Below are 15,165 nucleotides of genomic sequence, written 5' to 3'. Positions count from 1 at the left end.
CCTTTCCTGTCCGCTGTAGCTGCCTGACCTGTGGAGAGCCTCTAGCCATGGTAAGCCTGGGGAATGTCCCTAGTGGCTTTCTGTCCCGGCTCCTGAGTGGGGTGACCCGGTCCTGCCGGTGCACTGGAGAGGGCAGGTGGTGGAGCTGTTCTAGGGTCTTATCCCCAGCCGCGGGCTGACATGAACTGCTGGCATCTAGAGTCATTAACTCGTAGGGTATGGGCTGTTAGTAAGAACTTTAGGGTACCTACTACTGGGAGCTGAGTTTATGAACTATGTCTGAACTTCCAGAAGTGGATGAATGACACTAGCCGTTTGTTTTCATGTACTGTTTCTCATGTGAAGAGATAGGATAGAAAGGTAGCTAAACATAAGCGTGTGTGTTCTGCATGCTGTCAGTACTGTAAAGTTTAATTACATAGTCTGCATTTGGTATAAGGACTGATGCTATTTAATGTTTGAGTTTCTGAGCCAGTGCTTGTGGAAACTTGGGTTTTTTCATATCTGCTGTGTGATTTTATTCCTTACTGGGTCTCAGTTGTAAGAGTGTTGAACTCTCTTGCTCTTGTGGACACATTGATTCCACATTGCTGAGTATGTCAAAGATAAGCTCAGGGTTTAGATTTAACATTCTGTGGAATAATCATGGTACAAATCTGTCTTCCTCATCTGCTGAGGTGATGAAACCAGCCATATTCAAGATAGTCTTGGCTGAAACTTTCTACCTGGCTGTTGAGAGATGATCTCTGAGAGTACACAAGCTGCCAAATCGGAAGGGTTAATAACACATGAGATGGTCTGTGCCCTGTTTCTGTCCTCTCCGGAGAAGAAAGATTCATGCTGAAGATGCCATGCTCTTGCTTTCAGTGGTGAGACTGCAGGAGACCAGTGTTTGACTGTTTTGAGCTGCTTCTGATGGCCGTTTAGACATGCCATGCACATTAGGTTAACTCTGTAGATTTATGCCAGGTTAGAGGTACTGTCTGCAATAGTGTTCTTCTAGTGCTCTTTCAGGAAGAACTCCACAGTGCACCTACATAAGTAGGTGGAATCTATTGTTAAGTGTGCAAAAGCATGAGATATGCAAGCCTTTCCCTGAGCTTAAGCATTAGTGATTTTATTTTATTTTTTGTTTAAACCACTGCCTTTAATAATTCTGTTTCATGCTTGGTTCTTCATGAGAGATACAAGACTCAATTGGCTTGACTTTCACTAAATTCTCCAAGATCTTTTTTAAGAATCTAGGCTTAATACCCAGTGTCTTAGCAGCTTAAACTGGCCATCTGTGCAGGGCTGTTGTGGTTCTTGGTTATGTTGTGTTTCAGTGGGAGAATGCTTCCTCATTTTGAAGTCAAGGAATGTTATGGTAATATTTTATACCATTTCAAGGACACAGGAGACAGAGCCTTCTGAAAAGCCGTTTATGTGTTGATATTTTTTTTACTCAACTTGGAAAGCATTCAACCAGGTTAAATGCTGCAGAGCAAAATTTAGTACCAAACAAGAATGAGAGTTTCCCTCATAGCCTGAAGAGAGAGATTTTTACCACACAGGATCTCTAATTTCTGTCAAACCTCAAATAAGCTCTCTGCAGCATTGCCTAATATGTTACACATGCATGCTTGGTTCCTTTTTAGATCTGTGCATTGTGCTGCACAAATCATGGGAACTGAATTGAGAAAGAGATCCAGCTGAGAGTCATGCTTCTTGGTGGTCTTGGTTTTCAGCTTGCTTGCAGTGCAGCCATTCAACACTGAGGAGGGAGAAGGCAGGAGCCAATGCTTAGGCAGCCACTGTCACTGAGATCCTGTCTGGCACGGAGGAGCCAGTGCTGTAGTAGTGTCAGACACCATTGTGGAGAAGCTACTCCTCCTTCTCCAGCACATGTATTGAGATCCTGGCAGATCTAAGGCAGGCTGTTGCAAGACTGTAAATACAGTGACCAGAAATGACAAGGTTATGTCCTCTGAAGAGCAGTGGATCTGAAATGATCTTGCAGAGCAGTTGTCTTTGTTAGCAGTTCAGAAGGAAATATCTTGGAGATTATTTGCTGCTGTTCCCATGTATTGTTGCATTCATGCTGAATTTGCATGCTAAGAAGTTAACACCTTTGATATCTGAAAGCATAGGTATGATCTTATGATGTTAGTACCAAGACATAATGCTTTTCAGTAGTTCATTCTTCTGTTAGTCCTTTGATACCAGAATACACTAGTTTAATTGCCAGCTTGAATTCCAGATTGTTGAAACATAGTTGAAGAAGGCAAGGCAGTAACTAAAGTGTTTTAAATAGGTGGCTTTTGCCAAACTTTCAGAGCTGATGAGAATAGCCTGCCATTACACATGTGTGTTCTTCGCAGGTGTTCAGTGGGTTATCTGGGATAGCAGCCACTACTGCTTTTTGCACAGCATATCGTCAGCTGAGCCTTTTAAACAGGTTTCAGAGGGTGAGCAAGTAGTTATTCATATGGCTTGAGTATATGCTTACTTCTGGTAATAGTGGATATGTTGCCTTTCTTTTGGTGCTAAGCTCTTTACAGTGTCTGGATGGACCATACAATGCTTCCAGGTAGAATTGTCATCGAGTAGGATGTTGCAGCTTTTGTGAAATCCAGTTCTGAATAACAGTGAACCCTCAGCGGTCAGTGAGGGTGAAAAAAGTCGGGTAACAGAGGGTGAACCTTAATTATGTCATGCACTTACTTTCATCTGCTCAGGTGGTGAGGCTTACTTTTGGTCTGCTCCAGTAAGGTTCTGTGTTTGTACAATTTTACGAGCCATTGACTTAACAAAGGTATGTTGTCCCCACTGATGCTGGCAATGGTGAAGAAGGAAACACAGTGACAAGTGTTCTGAATCAGTGTTAGGTACACTTTAATTTGTATCCTTTTATTGCTTATTTGTAGTACTGAGATTCTTCTCACTGCAGCAGGAAACTTTGATTACAAGAGTGGTCTTCCATGGTTGTTTTTTCCGAGATAAATACTGTGTCAGTTTCCTGCAGAAGGCTTGAATTAAAAATGTGTCCTTAACTGCCCTTTCTGTAGGAAGAGATGGAAGCATGAAGTTCTTTAGAGAAGTGCCAGATAGGCAGTTTGTTTGTTTATAGTAGTTAATCTCTATATTTTAAATTAGTCTTTAAAAATGACTAAATAGAAGGTTGTTTCTGTATTCTTCAGTGTGAAAGTAAGTAGCTGCATCGCAGCTGACACTGGTATGTTACGGCAGCTGTACCAGTAACATAAGGGCAACTTGTGAGGAGTTATGGTAATTCTCATGGGCAGCTACGGAACCCAGTATGTTACAGCTGTGTTGGAACCTGATCAGGTATTTGTATGTCTTCTCTGAATTCATGAAGCTCATTGTGCCAGAAGACTTGAGTAAAAAGATCTTTGCAGAATGGAAGAGGGCAGTAGGTAACTGTCTTGTACTGTAACGAATATATGGTGATATGAGTTGCAATGGTTAGACCTGAGATTTCCCCATCCTGCCTCTGCAGGTCTGGAAGCCTAAGGTGTCATGCTTCTACTGCCTCTGGTATGTAGGGGCCTTTTTCATTCTCCCAGCTTTCATTGATAAGCAGCAGAACAAAGCCATAATAAACTTAGTGATATGGTATGCACCATTAGGGTTATTAAATTCAGATTGACTAAAAGTTTAGGGTTTTGATCAAGGATTTATTTCTGTGGACTTCTGTATTGCCAATCCTACTGCTTGGTAGAATCCAGCCATGCTGGTTAAGACCTTATCTCTAAGGAAATAATGCAGCCTTCTCTCAGTAAGAAGGCAGTGATTATGCAATTATATAGTTGCATTTAAAATATCTTCTGGGGAGCAGAAACCTTTGCCCAGCATTACATATTTCAACTTTCTTCTGTTACTTTGCTACCCGAGAGCCTGTCCATCAATGAAGCTTTCCTGAAATAGTCTGGGACAAGTCTAGAGTGCTTTTGGGGAACTTCCTGAATCTTGGCTTTTGAGTACTTTGGGCTCCTGACTAGATAAAATGGATTGAAGGTTACCTAAAGCCCACAGTATGACTGTATTGCAAGTTTGGGTTTCTTTGTCCTGGGTTTAGTTTTCCAGTGAACTGCTTCACTTCTGACCAGTTCTGTCTTAGAAATTCTTTGAAAGGATATGGTACTGTAGTAAGCCAAAGAAATAGTTTTATTGGCCCCAGTTGTAGGCTTTTAGTCTCTTCCAAACTAGTTGGTAGTTTTGCCAGTCTGATCAATCCACAAAGCTTTCTGGGTGTTCAGTGCATTCACTTCACTGGGGAGATAAATGTATTGTGGTTTTGTGTTACTGGAACACATTTGTGAGATAGCAGTATCACACAACATCTGCTGTGGGCAGAAACCTCATGTCCAACACCTGCATTTTAGTGTGGAGTTGGGAGGAGTCCTCCTCAGACCACATTAATAAAAGGGCTAATGCTAATCTGCAGAAGGTAATCTCCTTATGCATATGAGTAATGTGAAAGTAGTATCTCTTCTCTCAATTGCTTCTGAGCTCTTGTTCTCCTGGTACAGAATGTCCCTCCAAGAAGAAATGTGGGAGGACTGGGTCACCTATGAGGTCGTAAGTTGTATCTTGAATTCTTCTTATTTGATTAATACTAGCTTAAGTAGTTTTAAGTAGTGAAACCTAAGTGACTTCAGCCACTTTCAAACTTGGATTATGTTTTTTGTAGGCTCTTGGTATGGGCAAGCCTAGTACGTTTTTCCAGCTCCGTATCCTGTGAGGTCCAGTGTAATGACTCAAACCCCACTTCAACCAGCGTGATCCAACAGGAGAATGCAGGCAGAAGTTGTTCATGTGTTAGAACAGTTTCTTATTTGTACGTTGGTTTTTGATCTGATGTTTCTCTAACTGTTAATACTCTACTTTAAACAGACTTGTTACCTTATGAGTATTTCCTCGTTGGCACTGGGAGTTGAGAAAAAGCAAATAACTGAAATGCTGTGGAAATGTATTATTTCCTGGGCTTAACTTTGATTAAGGTGTTCCATTGTAAGGAAGATCTGACTCCATTCTGCATTTTTACTAGGTTTTGCTGCTTTGAAAAGCAGGGCAAGTGAGAATGTTGAATTTTGAGATGCTCCCAAAGCATTTGCAGGTGGTGGCTGTGGTAGTCCAGCCAGGTGAACAATTGGTTGACACCATCTGGTGTTTCTTTGTGCCAGTGTTCCACTTGCAGTTTGCAGTTCCTGTCACTTTTGAGCCTTGCTTCTGCTGAACTTGCAGCCTCTTAATTACAAACTTCATTTGTCACCCTCTAGCCCTGAAATGCTGCAACACTACAGTTGACTGTGAAGGAGTATGGCTTGTAACTATTGTAAAACTGAGCAAAAGGCATGTGCCCTAGAAAAGACCTGTGCAATGGAGAGCTAATGTGGGAAGCTAAACCACTTCTGTTTTACCTCAGTCTAATGGAGACTGATGATTAATAACAGGTTTATAGCTTGTGTTGTAAAAACAAGAATAATCCCTGGTAACAGCTTGCAAGTTCTCAGTGGTAAAAATTAAACCAAAAAAACTACCAAAACCCAATACCCTGGAGTTTTATACTCTCTTGTTATAGGAATTATGGTGCTTAAATATGCATAGTTCTTAAAACTTCATTTGCTAGAATATATACATTCAACAAAGTTGGTTGCAAGTTGTAACTGAACAAAACTGCTTATGCATTAGAAAACCAGAAATTGCTTCTAATGAGAAATAATAGTGTCAATTTCATGTGTTTGTTCCATATTAGGAACAGAAACAGTACTAGGGCTGGAGCTTTCTGCACTTAACAGCACACAGCTGTTGGATTGCTAAACTTTTAGACCTTCTGCCAAACAAACTGTCCATAATGTTAAAATCATATTATGGACTTGTTTCCAACTTATGTGGAAGACTATGGACAAAATTATGAGGTAGCATTAAATAAAGATGTAAGTCTTGCTGGCTGGGAATACTTGAGTTCTGTTAGTGAATTGGTCTGCTCATGCACTCTTGTTTGCTATATTTATCATGTATAAATTAGCAAAAGCATCTTCCAGAAGTAACTTGGGTATATTTTCAAACTTTTAAAAAATGAACTCTGTAGACAGATGGGGGTTTGAGATGCTGTAAGGGAAGGGAGTGTATGTCTGAGCCACAACCATGTAAAATGATTTTTTTAAAGTTGAATACTAATTTGGCCTGCATACATTCCCTCTGGCAGGACTGTGTTTGCCATCACAAGCATTCGTAAGAAAAGGACTCTTGTGCACAGAGTGAGGGACAAAACACTGAAGGAGTAAAATTCTCACATGCCATTTGTTTTAAATGAAAATCTCAGTTTGGATGTTTACTACCTTCTGATGTGCTTCAGGATCAACTCTGCAGGAAAATTTTAGGTGTGTCAAGGTTGGCAGATCAGTTGGAATTTAGTTGCGGAGGTCTTTACAGGAAAGACATACTACGAATTTACAGTACAACTACAGTACTTTCCAACTTATGTTAAACTGCTGTTCCAGGAGCAACACAGGATGCTGGTTTTGAACAGTGGAGGAGTTGGGTTAGATAAATAAGAAGAATAGAAGGGAAATGCTCATGATATTTGGACAAATCTCAAGAACATATTCAATGTGTCTTCAATATCCACTGAGTGCGTTAAGAATCTTCACTTCAGAGCTGGACTAAGTCCTTTATCTGATACCCCGTTTTACTGAGCAGTAAGCACCTTAGTCTGTTATCTACCTGTTATCCTTGATGTCTTCATTTACTTGAGAGCTGGAGTGCTGATTCTTAGATCTGTTCTTCTGAACTTTGACAGGAATAGGCATCAATTTCTCATGAGAAAAGAATTGTTATCACTAGGGTTGAGGGGAAGAAGAGAGCACTTTTTCCCATATTGGGAACCTCTCCTAGTTATCCCAGCTCTCGTTCTGAATATTGAACATAGGGATTTGGTTTGGTTTGGTTTTTTTTTTTTTTTTTCTCATCTTGAAAGGTGAATTGAAGTCAAGTAACTCTTAGAAGTGAGACACATGCAGCCTTGTACAGATCTTAATTGAAGGTGGTGTGGGATTAGCAATTGCAGTAAATAGCTGTACTGCTGCTGACCTTAAGTGTAAGGAAAACAATCAGTGCTAACTCTAGCATTGAACAGACTTAACCAAGCAGAGTCGTATCAAACAGTATTATTTAAAACAGCATTTTCAGTTTCCAGTATGTATGGATATACACTGGTAAGCAGGAACATAGTGTAATGATTTAACTTTAGTTTAGACTTAGTGAATGTATTTTAACACTCTTTTTCTGTCAAGGTTGCAGCCTTGCTGAGATTTGTTTGTCTGTCAACCTGTGAAATCAGTTAAAAACATCGCTAACACTTGTGTGATGAAGTAAATTATTTTTTTGCAGGAAGTATCCAGGAGGGGAGGAACAGCAGATGCTTTGCCACCTGTTAAAACTTCTAATGAAGCCTGGATAAAAACTCACTAGGCCTAAAGGCTAGCATGTAAATAAATGCATTGTGTCACTTCATGTTGTAAACCAACTCCTAATGTGTTATGGTCTTAATGCAATGCTTATACACTGTTTGACCGTTACTGATATGGAAGCTGCTCTTTGTTAGCAGTTTCTCATCCCAGAATCTGGTTGGGGTGATGAGTCATAAACCTGATCATAAAAATGTATACGAGTTCCGTGTTTTTTGAAAGATTATTTTGTGGGCATTTTTAGACTGGTCAACAGAAGCGCTTGCCATAGGATTTCTGAATGGAAGTTAGGCTCTTGATAACAACCCCAGAGTACAACATGATAAAAGCATCAGTTCCCAAGTAAATATGCCTAGCCATGCCTTTGCACTGGAAATATTTAAGCTGTAACACTTAATTTGTATTGTGGCTTTTGATTAGAAATAGTTGTGTTCAAGAGCTATAATTTATTTTAGAACAGGAACCCAAGTATGTTTGGTTAAGCAAGTTTTTGTAATCTCCTGCACTCAAAATGTGCCTGCCATAAACATATGAGTATAAAAAGGCCTTGGGGACTGCATTAGCTGTTTGGAATATACAGCTTGTGAAATCCTCTTAGTAGGAAATCCATGACATTTGCCATGGTGTAAGAGGGGCTAGTTACTGTGGCCTGGTACACTGATTTAGTGGTGACTTGCTTTGTTAGCCTGCAGCCTTAGTGGTGTGGCATTAAGTGGTAGCAGACTTAAGCTGCAAATCTACAGCAGCATGGGCATTAAAGAAACTTGGCGTTAATCTGACTTGGTCCTGTGCTGGTAGGGTATTGCTGTCTCAAAGTATTGCAAGCATACTAAGGACAATGAATTGAGTCTTATGCTATCCCTTATGCAATTGTAGCTTGCTACTTAAATGAGACTGAGTGAAAGAGGAACAAAAGCACATGAGTTGTCTTTCCAAGGTCACTGAAAGTAGTCACGTGCAGTATCATTTGCTATGGATTCTTATCATACTTGTGAACTCCAGTTTGAAACCAGTACTGACTACCTGATTCTTTTTCCTTTCTGCCTAGTATCAGATTTATTTTGTAGCACTCCTATAAAGAGTTGGCTGACATGCAAATTTTTTTTTTAAGGTATTTTCAAGAGGAATAATTCAAGACTGATGGATGAAATCTTAAAACAGCAGCAAGAACTCTTAGGTTTAGATTGCTCCAAGTACACCGTGGAATTTGCAAATCAAGACAAAACTGATCAAGGTAAGATGAATTGCAAGGGGGGATTGGTATGACTTTACCTGTATATAAATCATAACTCTGCTTTCACTTGAACACATGCCTGTGTACAGTGGCCTTTTCCTTCAGTTTAGTACACTATCTGTAGCCTTCAGTTTCCTTTTGAAGTTTACCTCTTGGGTACCTTACCAGAATATGACAGTGATTCAAGTCATGTAGTATGAGAAGGCTGTTACCTCGCAATAGTGTAGACAATAAGATTGTTGTGTTATGTCCTCTGAAATCAGACATAATTACAGATTGAGTGAATTCTGGTACTATTATCTGGTTCCTGGCATCCCTGTATTAATCTTAGATCAATATCGTAAGTCCTGCATCAATTTTGAAGTGCTGCTGAAAGATCCTGTGATCGTATTCAGGGAGGGCCCTGGCTCAGTCATTGTGTCACATGAATGTCCACAGTAGCTGTTAAAACACCTTCCTCTCTTAGGGTAGGAATTAGATCTTTTTTCCTTTCCCTGAACTGCAAGTCTTTGCACTGCTTACCACCCCCAAAGTTTCTATCTAGGCACTTTCCTCTCATTGCTTTGCCTGACATCATAAGAACAAATGCAAATTCCCTAGAAGACTCTCCATTTCAAGACTGATGTTAATTAAACCAACTTTCACAAGACTTCTCAAAATAGTTACCTTAAACTTGTGTTTTAGTAATACAGCAAAAGCAGAACACTTACCCATTTCTGTAAGAGATGAATGAGGTGTATCTGTGATTAGCTATATATATGAGCCTTGGGCGACATGGTTTAGTGTGTGGTGTCCCTGCTTATGGCAGGGGGGTTGGAACTAGATGGTCTTAAGGTCCTTTCCAACCCTAACTATTCTATGATTCTGTGATAATATATGAAGTCCACTGCAGGTTACTTTCAGTTGTATCCCATTAGTATCTAAAGCACGCTCAATACAACCGTATTTCTGTTGCTTTTAAACTGTGTTTTGTACTTTCAGTTTTAAATTGCCAATCTACATTGAAGGTGCTGTCTCCAGAAGATGGAAAAGCAGACATAGTAAAAGCTGCTCAGAACTTTTGCCAGTTGGTAGCACAGCAGCGAAGAACATACACAGACCTGGATGTGAATGTGTTAGACAACTTATTAAGTAGTAAGTATGACATGGTCCAGGGGTGGAAAGAGTACTTGATTCCTAATGGATTTGTTTTCTAGTATATTTATTGCTTAGAACCTGTGTGTCTTGATGTTTAGTCTGATTATTTCTTTCAGGCTTCTGCTGGAGATTTCTTACGGGTTTACTCCTTTCTTGAGCTTTTCCTTTACACATAAAATTGAAACATTAAGCTAAATTGTAGTCTCAGCTTTTCAGAGTTTACAACCTTTACAGGATATTCTGTAATGAGTTTTCTGGGAAAAAAATACTGCTGGGATCACCTGTAACTAGACTATTATAACTTAGGTTAACTTCTTGCAAGTTAGCATGCTGCAAACCTGGATATGGGCAGAGTCTTTCCCAGATCTAGTTACAGCAATTAAAGCTGTTGCTGCCTAACTACCACCCTGAGTGCAAATGATAGAGCACTTTCTTGTCTTCTGCTGCTGTGTAACCCACAGTAGTTTAGTTATCTTCATCAGTAATTCATGCAGATTAGTGACTCTGTACTGAGGCACATGGCTACGTGTAATAGCTATGAAAAGGTCAGGGCTGCCTCATCTATCTTGCATCTGGGAGAAGTAGTATAGAACAAGGCTCCACTACCCCAGTGGTGCTGTGGAGCTGTAATAGTTGCTCAGCTTTCTTAGGTGATCCATGCATGTTAATTGCAGCTGTAATTAGCTGGGGCAGGGTTCAGGTTTCAGATTGCACGCTTCAGCTTCAATGTCTGCAGGCACGTTACTATAGCATGGCTCTCAATAATTAAACTTTAGAGAGTGTTACGTTGTTTAGTTTTGGGGTTGTTTGTTTGTTTTTCATTTTGGGGTTTTTTTTGCCCTCAGATGGGTGGTCAGCTGAATTGCTCTGCAGACTGACCACTGTGGTAGTTTAGACACTTTAAGGCTTTAACCTTAATTTAAAACTGAACTCTGTGCCTGTTGTCAGCATGCTGCATGATAGCTTCTAACTGTAATGGAGTTACTAAACATATTTAATAAAGCACATGAAGAAGTAAGTTAGACATCTATGCTGTTACACTTCATAGCCAATTTATAAGGAAATGACTAACTGCTGCTCTAAAACAGGTCACTCTTTTTGTAAAGAACTGGTGACGGTTGATACCCACATGTGTGTATTTTGGCCAGTGGTGTTTAACTGGAGCTTCTCAAACACTTGTTCATGATGTTCTGTCTGTGCATTTAAGTGTCTGGATATAATAAAAGTATTGGGTCCAGTCTTAAATTGAACCAGATTTATCATTCAAGTCATGCATACTAGCTGAGCACAGAAGAGGAATCTCTTAGATTTTTAAACTGTCAAAATGGTAAACTTTTTGAAAACAGGCTGCTTAATCTAGGTGGCTAATAACTAATGATAGTATCTGTAACTAGTACTGCTTATTAATTTGCTTGGTTTGAATTTTTAGGACAGTTGGAAGTGAAGAACTGTTCTTTCATAATGACTTAAACATCTGTGAGTTACTGATCTAAACTGAGAGCGAGTTCTTGAAAAGCAGCATTTGATATTTTTAGGGTTTGTTTTCATAGTGACTTCTATAGTTTCTGGGGTTTCACATTTTTATTTAAATACCTGATAATGTAGGGATTTTTTTTTAAACTTTCTGTTCATATTTAGGATGCAGTTATTGAAGTCTAGCCCTAAAATGGTATAGTTCTAGCTTGTCATGTGGCTTTTCCAATTCTTAATGCATTCATGATCTAATTCTTACACCTTTAGTTTTCTTCAGCGTAAGAGTACTTTCTTCTGAGCAGTGCCTCAGCTAACCAGCTTGTTTTCAGAACAGCAGGTTCTGTCTGCATTATAATACTGTCTCTACTTGCCATCTGCCTTCACAGTAAAGAACATGACTATCAATTAGGGCTGTTCAGGTTGCTCTGTAAAATTTATGTGGAGAAGGGCAGTGCTATTAGGTCTACAAATTCCTTCATGTTCCCCTCACAGAATTCCTGACCTAGAAGGGATGTTGCCAGATTCTTGTCCCTTGAGTGTCAAAGTCTTTTGGCCTTTTTTTTTGAGTCTGCTCCTGAATCCTTCTATCTTGTGTGGGCTAAACTTGAGCACTTTAACTCTAGCAGCTCCGAGGGAGGGAAGTTCCAAATGTGAAGTATCTGTAGTGTTGATTATGATTACGTAGCGAAATGGATGCAGAGTGGAAAGCAGAGTAGTGTTTTGAGTAGGCTGTTCTAACAGTGATACTACAGTGTACATTTTCATTTTCCTTCAGATAGGAGCCAGAAGGAAATGTTAGCATTAACTGGGCCCTCTGAAGGTCTTTTCCTGTTTGAAAAGCCATTGCAGTGTTGAAGATCCTGTTGCTGAACTGGCCAGCTGAGGAATACTCAGCTACTGAATCAGCTGATGAGTAAAGCTGTCCACTTCTTCCAGAGCCCCCACTTCTAAGTATTCACTGCTTCCCTGCAAAGCTCGTTCATACTAACATGCTAGCTTCTGAACACCTAAGTAGCTTTTGCTTTAGAGGTTTGATAAGATTTGGACTGTGGCACAAGGCACTCGTATCTAAAGACCTCATACTTCCTTAGAAATGCACATGCTTGTGAAAATATCTTTACCTCTGGTAAAAGTATTACTATTGTGATGATTCAGTGGGGAGGAAGATGTGAAACTTTTGAAATCTCCAACTTCAAATCCTAGGTGGAATGAAATCTGACAGGGCCTTGGTTTCCTGTTCTGTCATTCCCGAAGTTCCTCCACAACTGAATTTAGACTTGTAGAAGTCTCTTGACTGGTTTGGTTTTGGTTTTTGGTGTGGTTGGTTGTTAGTGAGAAATAACATCTGAAGTTCAGAGCAAATAGACAGTATTAAATTTTATCTGCTGAAGGTAGGCATTATGCAGTGCAAGTACTTCTGCACTTGTAGATTTAGTGGATAATGGAAGGGATGACAAGAAAAAATAACATGCAGTCATCATGACTAAATGCAGCATTGTAGCAAAGTAGGGTTATGACTGCTGAAATGCTTTTCAGATGAGCTAGGTAGGCACACAAAAAACAGCTTTTACTTTCCTGGGTCCCCGTGGGATAATGTACTGGGTTTCAAATGTTACCCTAATCAACTAGGGCTAGAATTAGGGAAAATTAGAATTGGGGAAAACTGGACATGACTGTTCTTTCTAAGCTTGTTGCCTGGCTGTCAATTTTGGCCTGGAATGGCTTAGGCATGGCAGAAGCATGTGGAAGGGAGACAGTATCACTGGGCCACTGACAGCCTTCAACCTTGAAAAATCAGTAGAGTGCTCTCAGTAGTGGAATGACAGTGACTGGGGTTTTAAGGTATAGGTAGTAAAGGGTGTGGGCACTTAGTGAAGACCTTCAGTGTTACCTAGCTTTGCCCTGAAATGGATGATGTGGCCTACTTAGTGATGGGGGTGGGGGTGGGGCTGTGCACCAAACATTGATGTGTTCTTTCTCATTCGTCTAACAGGAAAGATGTTACCTACAACAGTTTGTCTGAAATTTCATAGTAAAAGTTGTTTATAAGATTGCCTGTCTAGCTCCTCACTGAGAAAGAGGCAGTACATCTGACAGTATTTTTTGTACAGCTTGTTTTCTTGATCATCTATGTTATCAAGTTGTTCTTCAGTGAAACATCCTTAAGGTTTTTTTATGCTAACAGTCCTTTTACTCTGCTGCGACTGCACATAGTTGAGTTAGGACTGTAATGGGTACAGGTCAGGGTACAGCATGTTCTGCGCTACTAAAATCAAGTTTGCTGAGACAAAACTAGAAGAAGTCAGTTTGAACAGCAGTGTTAAGGTTTGCTGTTACTCAAAACAATGTAAGTCTTTGAAAAGCACCTGACATAAAAATAACAGTCAAGCTGGGCCTGCAGTGGCTGGCTAAGCTTTTGCTCAGTTGATGCAAGACCAGTCTGTCCTCTTGGGCTTTTAACTGTTAGCTTGTCCTCAGGACTGTCACTTGATTTTAAAAAAAAAAAAAAATGCACTTAATGAAAAAGCAGATGCCTTAGAGATTAGAAAAACCCAACTAATTTAACTTGTTCTTACAGGTACAAATGGATTTCCTGATCCTGATTTAGTCTTGAAGTTTGGTCCTGTGGACAGCACATTAGGATTCCTTCCATGGCACATCAGACTGACAGAGATCATGTGAGTTACCTATAAATACTGCAAAAGAGGTTGGATTAATATCTAACTAAACAAGTCTTTATGTGACTTACCTTACGGAAATAGCCATGAGAGGAGATACGTCTAAACAAAGGCATCTGGAGGGTATTTTAAAGATTGTTTAATTAAATCTGTCAAACATTCATTGTTGCTCCTTCACCCATGATGAGGCAGCAGCAGACTTTACTTATTCTTCAGGTTTAAGGAATAACTTCTGTCACTGTCTAGTCTTAGCAGTCCAATCCCAGTTCTGTTGGTGTTCCTTATGTGGATTTTGAGTCACTTACAGTTTTCTAACAGGGGAACACAGGATATAAGGGAAATGGAATAATGTAAGATGAATATGCCTCTGGATTACTTTCTAATTTTGGCAGTAACTGAACTAACTAGTGTTGCTGTGTTTCCTAAATCTGAGAACATTTATATGGCACTTGAATGTCTGGGCAGATGCGTGCTTCTCCAACTTTCTTACTAGTTTGAAGTGTTCTAATAGGTAGGCTTTGATGTAGAGGGTGACAAGATACTAACTTAACTGCTAGTTTAGTTACTCAAGTTGAGGGACAGCAACAGTGTTGAGAACAGCTTCACAAGGTTACCCAGACAATAGTTTGGTTTAGGCAGTGATATTCCTGACTGGCCATGGGAATCATGTGGTGTTAATAAAAGTTTATTTTAACTTTTCTAACTTACCTTCTCAGTTCTTTGCCTTCCCACCTGAACATCAGCTATGAAGACTTTTTCTCTGCCCTCCATCACTATGCAGCCTGCGAGCAGCGCTGGGGGAAGTGACTTCTGGCTGAGCACATGGAGTCAGGCTTCCTGTGGGAAGGAATTTATGTCTGTTTACAAGCACCTGTGACCCATAAGTCTGGTTCATAGTCCTTTCTTAATTTATCAACAAATTCAATAAAGTGTCTTACCTTTCTAGAGAGTCTGTGTGAATGCGTGAGAATCTATGGGGAGGGGGAAATTCAGATTTCCTTTATGAAAAATACGCTTATTGCAAGGAAGGCTGTTCAGAGCTGAATTACCCTCACTTTGATGACCAAAAGAATATATCTGAATTCAGTTTTGTGAAATCTACAGGCAATATAAAGAGAAGTTCCATGCCATGAAGGTCCTTAAATCCAAGGAAAAACTCTCATGTCAGCTT

The 15,165-nt window shown here is 39.9% G+C and overlaps 1 protein-coding gene across 1 annotated transcript; it reads left to right on the top strand.

The window, feature by feature from the left end:
- Positions 1-8,588: 8,588 nt before the first annotated feature.
- On the top strand, positions 8,589-14,943 carry NUS1 (nuclear undecaprenyl pyrophosphate synthase 1 homolog (S. cerevisiae)). The gene is made up of 4 exons (XM_010018453.1): positions 8,589-8,706; positions 9,688-9,840; positions 13,895-13,994; positions 14,711-14,943. The coding sequence occupies exons 1-4, from the start codon at positions 8,613-8,615 to the stop codon at positions 14,799-14,801; spliced, it is 438 nt and encodes a 145-aa protein (XP_010016755.1). The 5' UTR covers positions 8,589-8,612; the 3' UTR covers positions 14,802-14,943.
- The last annotated feature ends 222 nt before the right edge of the window (positions 14,944-15,165 follow it).

The sequence above is a fragment of the Nestor notabilis genome, unplaced genomic scaffold (genome assembly GCF_000696875.1).
Source record: "Nestor notabilis isolate BGI_N333 unplaced genomic scaffold, ASM69687v1 scaffold947, whole genome shotgun sequence".
Lineage (NCBI taxonomy): Eukaryota > Metazoa > Chordata > Aves > Psittaciformes > Psittacidae > Nestor > Nestor notabilis.
The sequence above is the reverse complement of the archived record's forward strand: the minus strand, read 5'-3'. Positions and strand labels throughout refer to the sequence as shown.

Coding starts and splice junctions, on each gene's coding strand:
- NUS1 (XM_010018453.1), top strand. CDS start 8,613: ATGGATGAAATCTTAAAACAGCAGCAAGAACTCTTAGGTTTAGATTGC. Junction 9,841..13,894: donor GTTAGACAACTTATTAAGTA/GTAAGTATGACA, acceptor TTGTTCTTACAG/GTACAAATGGATTTCCTGAT. Junction 13,995..14,710: donor ATCAGACTGACAGAGATCAT/GTGAGTTACCTA, acceptor TTACCTTCTCAG/TTCTTTGCCTTCCCACCTGA.